We start from the raw sequence: 10187 nt of genomic DNA on the forward strand, positions 1-10187 counted from the left end.
AGGGTTGAGTCTAGTCTCGAGAGTTATATTTATGAGAGTATTTTACTTTATGTGATTAGGCGGAGGCTAGACCGTATTGCTACCGAGTCAGAGATTTACCGAGACATCCGAGGTGAGTCTTCTCACTATACTTACCTAGAGTGGTAATAGAGTTATGTGCTAGTATACTGTTGAGTTATGTGCCGATGTATTTGTATGCTATTTATGTGTGTTATTGTGATATATGATATGCATGATTCAAAGTTTCCAGAGATAGGACCAGTGGGTCCATAGAGTTAGGGCTAGAGAGCCCACAGAGAGTTGGGACTGGAGGGTCCCACTGAGACACACTGACCAGAGGGTCAGCAGAGCTATAGCCTTGAGTGGCTAATATATGTGTTAGAGTGGTATTTTGGGGAACTCACTAAGCTTTATGCTTACGGTGTTATGTGTTATGTGTTTCAGGTACCAGTGATGATCGCGGGAAGGCGCCAGCATGATTCGTACACACACATGAGATTTTATGTATTTTGATCTTAGGAAATGCTTTGTGGAACAAAGATATGATACAATGAGATTTTATTAATAAATGTGTTTGGAAAATGTGTTTTGAAAAAGTGAAAAATTGTATTTAAATTTTTACGGTGTTACAATGTTCTACATTTTTTTGTTCTAATCAGGGCCAATCCACATTCTTTTCCTCTCCATTTGTCTGCCACTCGAACCCTAATTTCCATAGTGAATAAACATGTTTTCTTGAAGATTTGCTTACATGTTGCATGCATAAATCAACAATCTTAGCCAATTAAGCCACATCAATCTCCTAGTTGAAGAGGTTCCATGTTTGTAAAAAATCTAATTGATTTTAATTTTGTTGCTTCTTATTATTGTTGTTCGGTTTTTTATTACTGGAATATGTTCATCAAAAAAGAAAATATTTTTTATGATGAATTATATAAATTTTGGTCAAATGTTGTGTTCAAGTTTATTGTTTTATGCTTGCAGCTAGTAAATGATAAAAGCAGTTAAGAAATCGATGTTTTATGATGAGGCCTAATAAGTGTTTGATCAAATGTCTAAGAAAACAATATTATAGCATTTGGTTAATCAGTAATAAGAATTTCAAACAACTTTTTTCTTATATGATTATCAGTTTTCTAGGCCTCCCACCCCCCCCCCCACACACACATAAGTCATTAACACATACCATTATTACTTACTTTATACTTGGTTATCTGTTTTCTTTTGGATGATAGCAGGTTATCAGGACTTTATCAGATGAGAATGGATTTTATAGTGATCTTTACATGATAGATACCGGTACTTTCTAATCTCTTAAGGTAAAATTTGAGTTTATGCATTGATTATGATATAAATCAAATTGGAGTTTTTGGACCTAAAGATACATGAAAGTGGATACCTTATATGCCTAAATCTTGAATTAAACAAAGACTAGAATGTGATTGGTTGCTCCATTTAGTACAAAATTTCTTGAAGTCGAATTTTTGTATGGCTTAGGTTTAGAGAGTGCTAGAGGTTCTTTGTATTCTCATCATGAACCTTTTTTTTCTTTTTTCTTTTCTTTTCTTTTTTCTTTTTTTGATATTCTTTTCTATTTTGGGATGTAGGTGATGTGTTATATTAAACACAATCGGGTCCTGATTTGAAGCCTTAAGTCAAAGATTAAAAAGTAGATAATAAAATTTCGTGATATTTGTTAATGTTAGTGTTTGCTTTTTTTTATCCTTTTTTTAGAAATTGCGAATTCCAATTCCTATTTGATTCGGTTAGAATCCGCTGATGAAGCACATGCGTTTTTTGCTTCTTGAAGGAATGTAATCAGTCAAAGTAATTGGAATTAAAAGTGTAATATGCCACGTGGTTGGTGTCGTTTTAGAGTTAGTTGGTATTAATGGTCAGGTTATAAAAGTACAATGTCATTTCTAGATTTCATACAAAACAATTGTCTTACCTGCAAGTTGTAACATGTGCAAGAAATAGCAATGAAATTTATAAAACAACGAGGATGTACTTGATGAGTGGGATTGAAATACATGTGTATAAAACAAAAGATAAAGCTTCAATGATGGTTGTCTAAATTACAAAAATGGTATTTGTGTAAATTATATAAATGGTCCCTATGTAAATTACAATTATGGTCCTTCTATAAGTTACACTTATGATTCCTATATCAATATATAAATTGTCAAGTTATGGTCCCTATATAAATTAAAGTTATAGTCCATGTGTTAGAAATTGTCTAAGTTCTTGCAATTTTATTCAACATCTAGTTTCTCTACTCTATTTAATGTTGTATATTATCTAAAAGCTTACTATTACATGGAATAAAAGTTGACCCCTTTCGAAAAAAATAATAATAATAATAATAAAAAGCTGGAATTATATGCTAAAAAAAAGGCTTAAGAAAAATATGCTTTACAATAAACAGAATCGTATTTATGTATATATATGATTTTCTAATATAAAAACATGCTCATGATTTTACAATAAACAATAAACATCCATTATTCAACACATGCTTTACAATAAACAAACCAAGCAAAGTATATTGTTTTAATTTGTTCTAACATATTCAGAGTACATTCCCTCTTTGACTTCCTTTCTAATACATCATACAAACCCATGATTTTATCATTGCTCAATAATTAAGTTATAATTTGATTATTATTATTTTTTTCTTCTATAGTGTCCACATATTATAATCTAATGTATGAATATGAAAGAGTTAAAACGGAACCGAAATACATAATCACTTCCGTTTCATGGGGTATTTTATTCACCCCTATAAGAGATTACCTCGTTCTCAAGTTCAATTTAAGGAAAGAACAGAAAAGAAATAGATGGAAGTAAGAGGAAAGTAAAAAAAATTACACCCCGCTCCCGAGTTGTAGCAAAGAAAAGAAGAGAAGAGAAAAACAAGGAAAAAAAACTTGTCTTTTTGTTTTTGTGCTACCGAGTTGGAGAGAAATTGAAAGAAAATTAAACATTTTATTCTTTCTTTCTAAATCCTTCCAAATCGGAAGGAAAGTTAGGAGGGAAAGTAATCCTTCCATTTCCTTCCACTTCCTTCTTTTAATGAAACTCGAAAGCACCAATTTCTTTTACTTTACTCTCATTTTCATCTATTTCCTTTCTTTTATCTCCATAAATTGAACTCAGGAGCCGGATGTTAGTGTCGCTGAGTTTCGTTAAAGAAAATAAGTGGAAGGAACTTGTGCAGAATAAAATGTTAAATCTTGCCAATTAACCCAACTAAATTTACATAACTTTATTAAAAAATGAGAAAATGTACACTAAATTTTCGTTTTGGATGGGACTCTTATCGGATTAGAAATCAGTAAATCCAGCGTAAAAAGATACAACTCCCACTACAAAAAATACAAGTGATCACAAAACTCCGAAAGAAAATCCGAAAATCAATTATTTCCTTTTCTTTTCTTTTCTTTTCCTGTGTATATCCATTTTAGGACCGACGATGGTTAAAACTCATCGGAGCTGACATTATCCGGCGAGTCAAGAGGGAAGCAAGTGTCATCTGCACCGTTGGTCCATAAAAAATGTGCATAAGTAGCAGTATACACAGAGTTATCAGGATCTACAGAAATGGATTCCAAAAAGGTCTCTTCAGCAGCCCATAAGTCCTTTTTTACATGCCATAAAAAGCTTGCGTATTTACGGAGTGATTCAGCGTCTTTTGGCTCAATCTCTGAAGCCCTTTTGAAATAACCTTCTGCCCTGTTTTTTCCCAAAAAAAATACATCAAATTTATGTTTTAAATTGATGTGATGTTACGATTTTTACCTTTTGTGATCATGAGCGAAGAGGTAGAGGAATTGAGCGTAATTTGCCAGAAGAAGGGGGTTATCGGGATCTTTCGATAAACCGATTTGGTAGAAAAACTCTGTTTTCAAGTAATCTTCTGTATCTACTTCTCCCTCGATTTTCACAGTCACCGGCGACACGAATCTTTGCATGGTTTCATGGTCAAGACCTCCATCTCCGATCACTTCCTGCATCTTATCAGCTTCAGCCACCATCGACTTCCATATCTGCCATTCCTCCATCTCCGTCTTCTGACCGGAAACCGACTCCTCGCCGGTCCTGGTTGGGTTTACGGTTGATGATGAAGCTCCGTCTGTAATGATTGGTTGATGTTCAATAGACTCATTGAACTTCCCGTCGCCATCTGTGACGCTAGTAACTGGCCGGGATTTACCGCCGCCGCCGTTGATTCCGCCGATTGAGGTGGTTTTCCCACCTGGATTAACGGAAAATGTGTTGACGGTTGGAGAATCGAAGTTTGTATCGGTCCGATCTTCGATTGTGGAAACAGATTCTATGGTGGCGGGAGACGGCGGCGATGCTATGGCGACGTTATTTGACATGGAATAAACACTGTAGTTTGCCAAAAGGATCATCACGTACACCATTAGAGTCGGTGTTTGTGAGAAAACCTGTTGGAACAACCAAACGAAAGATGCATTCATTTCTTTCTGAACTCTGACCAAAATGCCCTGTAAATCTTCGAAGAACAAAACCTCTCTCATTTGCAGAGTGTAGCTTTGAAGCTCTCGAATTATGAACACCATTGAAGAGAAAGCTTTCTTCATAGAACAATACGCAGATTCTCCTGTTTCCCTAAAACCTTCTTCCCATTGTTTCTTCTTCTGTATAATTCGCAACGAAAAAGGCAACTCCACGCTGTTCGCCTTTCGTTCTATACTCGCCGGAATCATATCACCCAGCCAAGCCACCGGCAAATTAGCAAAGTGGTTTTGATTATGCGGTTCTGATTCCGATACAGAATTATTTTCCGACGAATCAGTCTCGTCGTCATCAGATAACTGGAATCTGAGAGCTAATTCTTGAATCTCCCTCGAGAATTCTTCGTCGGAAAACTCTGAATCTAAGTTCGCACTTACGATTCGTCTGATAGGCTGTTGTCGTGTCGATAATTTAAGGATTTCACACCACTGGGATCTGTTGAGCTTCTTCCCAAACACCGACGACCGGCAAACCAATGTGGAGTCTGTTAAACTACGACGCTTTGATGAAGGTGAAGAAATTGCGGAGGCTAGGGTTTGTGGTGAAGAAGAGGAAGACGACGAAGAGTGTGAAATTGAAGGCTGTGACCAATTAAAACAACCAGTCGCCACTTTTACTCCCATTTTCTAGAGAGAGAAACAACACTATATTCAAATTACGAATGCTTCCCGACACAAACCTGCAAAAGCAATCGAAGCAAAATCCCATCAAAAAGAGTAAATACTTGTTCATAAATGTAAATAGTCTATAATCATAATGCAAATCAACATGAAGAAATGATTACCCACAAAGAAACGCACAATTTTAGGCATTAAAACCGGATCACAAAACAAAAACCAAGGAAAATGGAATTGATTAATGGAAAGACAATAAGAAAACAACGGGTCATGAAGTTTACTAACCTCCACTAACTGTTTTGTGTAGTACCGGAAGTTATGGCGTTTTTCCGGCAACGGGAACCGGAGCTCAACTCAACAAAATATACAGAGATGTGAGATACACCCACGAGGAAAGTTCTTCGCATTGAAATGATAATCTTTGCAAACGAAAATCAAAAATCAAATTAGACGGCGTTGATTTGAAGTTTTTATACATGAACAACATGAAGTCATGAACAGTAAGTACGTGGAGCATGAGGATTGTACACAGGAAAAGTAACTAACACGTGTCTTGTTGTGTTGGAAATCGGACCTAATTTTTACCCTTTAGTTCCTTTGGTTTTTTTTATTTTCATTTTAGTACACAAGTTTATATATATACCAAACACAATCTAGAACAAAAAACAATCTGGTTCCTAATTAAGTAAAGCCAACAAAAATAAAAGAATCAACAATACATATAACGGGTAGGGTCGAATCGTATACATTGAAAAATGGACCAGCAAGCTCAACCGGTTAAAATCAATAAAAATCTAAAAATCAGTTGCAATTAAATAGGGAAATTCCGTAAGGATATATTGAAAAACAGTTGATTATTAGTTCATTTATCAATTTGCTTATTGTTTGATAAAAAAACATATCTCACATTTTATATAATATCAATATATTATGTTTAATTGAATCTCAATCTTATATTTTTTATACAATCACTTTTTTGTTACCAAGCATATATGAAAAAAAGGTATAAAGATTCTATTATTTTAAATTAATTCTCATCTTTAAAAACAATGTTTACTATACTAAAATATAAATAAAAGTGATTAACAGTTTAACACTATATATTTGGCAGTACACAATATAAAAGGACAAAATGTTTGTTTCACACTTTTACTTTTACAGTTATACATTTGACAATACATTCGTCGTATCTATCATAACCACTTTTTAGAGATCATACTTTTTCACTGTATCACAAAGTATAACTAAAAGGTAATAAGGCAATACGAGATGAAAGATGAAGATGTAAGGCCATCCTGTATACACATCACGAGAAGGCTCGTGGTGTGTATACACCTCATCATCTTCTTCTTCCACCCTCCTTCTATTCTCAATTCGGTATACTCACAACAAAGGAATGTGGTCGTTGTGGGTGTAAGCTTCAAGAGAGAAGAGGAGAGGAAGAGAGAAGAAAGAGTCCGTGGTGAATTGTGGTGGCCAACACGAGAGACCACGCTCGTGGTTCCAGATCAGCACCACGAGAGGAACGGGATGGTGTGCACGGAAAACCACCGTGGCCACCTGGACCACGAATGGCTTCGTGATACCCATACCAGATGACCTAAAAAACCATAACATATAAAAAGAAAAACCTCAAGGACGAGAGGAGATCCTCTTTGAATCTTAATGAACTTGCCCCCAAGGAGAGGTCAGTCATACATAAAGGCACAGAGAGTGGAAGTATGTGGCAGTGTCCAACCTCAATTCAAAAGTGGCGAACAAAAACAAGAAGGGTACGGTTAGGGTTTTTAGTTTCCACCTTTAGATTTCTTTTATGCATTTTTTCTGGATTTATAAAAGTTAAAGATAAATGAGGAGTTGTGGCCTGTGGGCTTTTTTCTATCAGATTAGTTTATTTATTTATTAATATTAATATTTTGAGAGTGAAATTTGTTACCCTTTCGTTCTCTCAGATTAGTTTATTTGTTTATTAATATTAATATTTTGAGAGTGAAATTTGTTACCCTTTCGTTCTCAGTATCATAATTTAAAATAGCAGATCGCCTTTAGTAATTTATTTGTTTCACATCTGAAATGTTTTTTTTTTCAAGATATATTCAAAAAATCTCAAGGTAGGTCCTTGACTTTTTTCATGGTATTTCCTAATTTTTTATCTATATATATTCTAAATAAAATTGGAATTTTTGGTAGGTCATGGGACCTACTTTTAGCCTTACTAAACTCGCCCCTGCATATCAACTTGTTATCGTCCTTGTTTTGGTGTTTGTGTTTATGTTGATTGATATTCTTTTACATCATCAAATCTTTCTAGCAATAACAAATAGGTTGGTTCATTTTTTTTTCATGTTATCTAATATCAACACAATTCTTATGTATCCTTCTTTGTTTCGACTCGGCACATTTTGTATCCACACTAGCCTTTATCATGATATAAGTTAGGTAATACATTCTAACTTAATTTTATGAATCTAACTTACTAAAAAGTTGTTTACATTGCAAACCTTGAAAAGTTTCACGTTATAAAAGATGAGAATTGTGAATTATTTTCTTTAGGGACCATAATTATCCTATGTTGGTAGTTTAGGGACGTAATAAGCAGTAATATGAAATTTAGAGGGGCGTTAGGTGTTAAAAGTGTTTTGCAGGCTCACTCTTATTGCGCCACGTCTCACGACCGACCCATCACATGTTCTTTTCCTCCAATGAACCGTGAAATTTCACCAAACTATCTCCCATTCAAAGAGGAGTTGTTTGCAATAAATATACACTTCAAATGTCAATTTCGGATTCTAAGTTCTATCTACCTCATGACCCGTCTTTTGCCATTGAAACTACTCCTTATTGTATAAAACCTAGAAAAATACCATGCATAATGCTTTCGGTAGATCTTAATTAGTTTAAAATGAATAAATATAATGAATACGTGCCACATTTAAAAATGTCATGCACAAAGCTATGAAGCACTAGTTATATTTGAAATGATATACGTCAAAAATCATATAAAACAAATAAACAATATATTTCAATCTCAACTTATTTTAAGAAATATAATTTCTCTTAAGCCAAAATTTTAAAACTCAAATTATAAATTATTATACATATTAAATCGGGTATCGGCTTATGAACAACATCCAATATTGAGATGTCGGCTTAGGCAGTTTAGCTGCAGCGTCAATACCAGACGGTTTGGAGTTGACATCCATTTGGAGTCACCATCATTATTCTTCTATCCATGTCCTACACATGTTGTACTTCCCACCACCTTTTTTTGTTGGTTTAGTGTTATCAACATAGTTTACTGTAATTATTATTAATAGTGAGATAGACTGAGTTCTATTTACGCACTGACACTAGAGGTGCGGGGTGCATACTTGGAATGATAAATATGAACTCATGAATACGAGGGTCCGAAGGAATTGATTTAATCAATTGTTGATATATATATATATATATATATATATATATATATATATATATATATATATATATATAATTTAAACTCCATGTTTCATCTTTTCCAAAACACCGTATTACCCTCCAAAACTTCATCTTCATTTTTTTATTTACTTTTAAATTCAATCATTCAAATATGTGCTTATTTTTAGTATCGAAATAATATAGCTAATGTGTTAATTTTGTATGGCAGTGCGTTGATTTTTTTTTATGTAATTTTAGGCTTAATGTATATCGTTGGAGTTTCTTAATAAATTTACGAGCAAGAACTAATGTGTAGTTTATTTAATTATGTAGTTATATTTTTCGACAAGATACATAATTATAAAATAAATAATAATTTATGAAAATCAACAAGGATAGTGATTTCATTTACCATCATTGACACTCCAAATTCCATTTTATATTCCAACATCCAAACTCTATTATAATATATGGCAAATTTATTTGACACTCTCACTACAACTTAATTGTTTTTTAATATATTCGATTTTTTTTAATATATGCGATTTCAAATTAAAAGTAATTAATTAGTCATTATAACTCTTGAGTTTTTTTAGCATTTGGTTATTACTTGGTAAGACTTTTTAGTTTCCTCATATTATACTTATTGTAGCTCTTTTAGTAGTATATAAATAAGTTTTGATCATAAAAAAACAAAATTGTGTTTGAAGCAATTTGGGATTCAAATATGAAGAGTTGAAAAAATGATCAATAGTTATTGCAATACAAATTTTTCTTGGGATAATAATGTTTCTATATTTCAAATGTATGTTGATTCCTATTATTTTTTTATGATTTATAGGTCTTTAATAAGTTTTTTATATATATAAATTTTATAATAGATGTTGTAGTGTTTTTATGTAATTAGAAGTTATAGTATATTTTTGTCATGCTATATATTATTTTTTCTATATAGAAATCAACATATGTTTGATATAAAATTTGCACAACTTAAAATGGTGTATAAAATCATCAAAAGTTGTACTATTTTTTTCATACCATTTGTTATTCGTTATATAAAAAAATTACATACTTTTGATATACAATTTATACAACTTAAAAATTTGTATAAAATCATAAACTAATAGTATACATAATCAATTATTTAAAACTATGACAGTTAATAAATCTAATTAGTTAATTATATATTTATTTTGCTACTAACATTAGATTTTCATGTGTAAATATTGAATTACAATTTGTTAAAGAGTACTATTTTTTAATTATATAATAATATTTTTGTGCAATGTTCAGAAAAATAAAATATTTCTCATCAATGTCAACTTTATAGCATCTTCAAATAAAATTAAAGTTTTTTTATTTTGAAAAAAGTAATGAAAAAGTTTAAAGTTTCCCTATGGGGGAATTTGTAATCAAAGCTTATTCAAACAAAATTGTAATTACAAACTTTTGTTATAAGCGTTTTCAATATTATGGCCAGTTTCATATATTCTCAACAAATTATTAAATAATCGAACTCATATAAAACAATAGAATAATATGAATACAAATTAGTTGATGCATAAATAATTTGATGAAAAGACTATCATCTTATATTCTTATGACGCG

General features: G+C 32.3%; 1 protein-coding gene across 1 annotated transcript; it reads right to left on the reverse strand.

The window, feature by feature from the left end:
• Positions 1 to 3298: 3298 nt before the first annotated feature.
• Positions 3299 to 5623, reverse strand: LOC145055300 (uncharacterized). Its single transcript, XM_079003595.1, has 3 exons — positions 5448 to 5623; positions 3802 to 5224; positions 3299 to 3735 (listed from the first exon to the last, which is right to left on the reverse strand). The coding sequence occupies exons 2-3, from the start codon at positions 5166 to 5168 to the stop codon at positions 3480 to 3482; spliced, it is 1623 nt and encodes a 540-aa protein (XP_078859721.1). The 5' UTR covers positions 5169 to 5224; positions 5448 to 5623; the 3' UTR covers positions 3299 to 3479.
• Between the last annotated feature and the right edge of the window lie 4564 nt (positions 5624 to 10187).

The sequence above is a fragment of the Lactuca serriola genome, chromosome 5 (assembly GCF_051521515.1).
Source record: "Lactuca serriola cultivar US96UC23 chromosome 5, Lser_US96UC23_V15, whole genome shotgun sequence".
NCBI classification, from domain to species: domain Eukaryota; kingdom Viridiplantae; phylum Streptophyta; class Magnoliopsida; order Asterales; family Asteraceae; genus Lactuca; species Lactuca serriola.

Bases quoted from the DNA above. Each gene is read 5' to 3' on its own strand.
- LOC145055300 (XM_079003595.1), bottom strand. From the start codon at position 5,168: ATGGGAGTAAAAGTGGCGACTGGTTGTTTTAATTGGTCACAGCCTTCA. The intron at 3,736-3,801 runs GTAAAAATCGTA...GGGAAAAAACAG, and splicing joins TTCGCTCATGATCACAAAAG to GGCAGAAGGTTATTTCAAAA.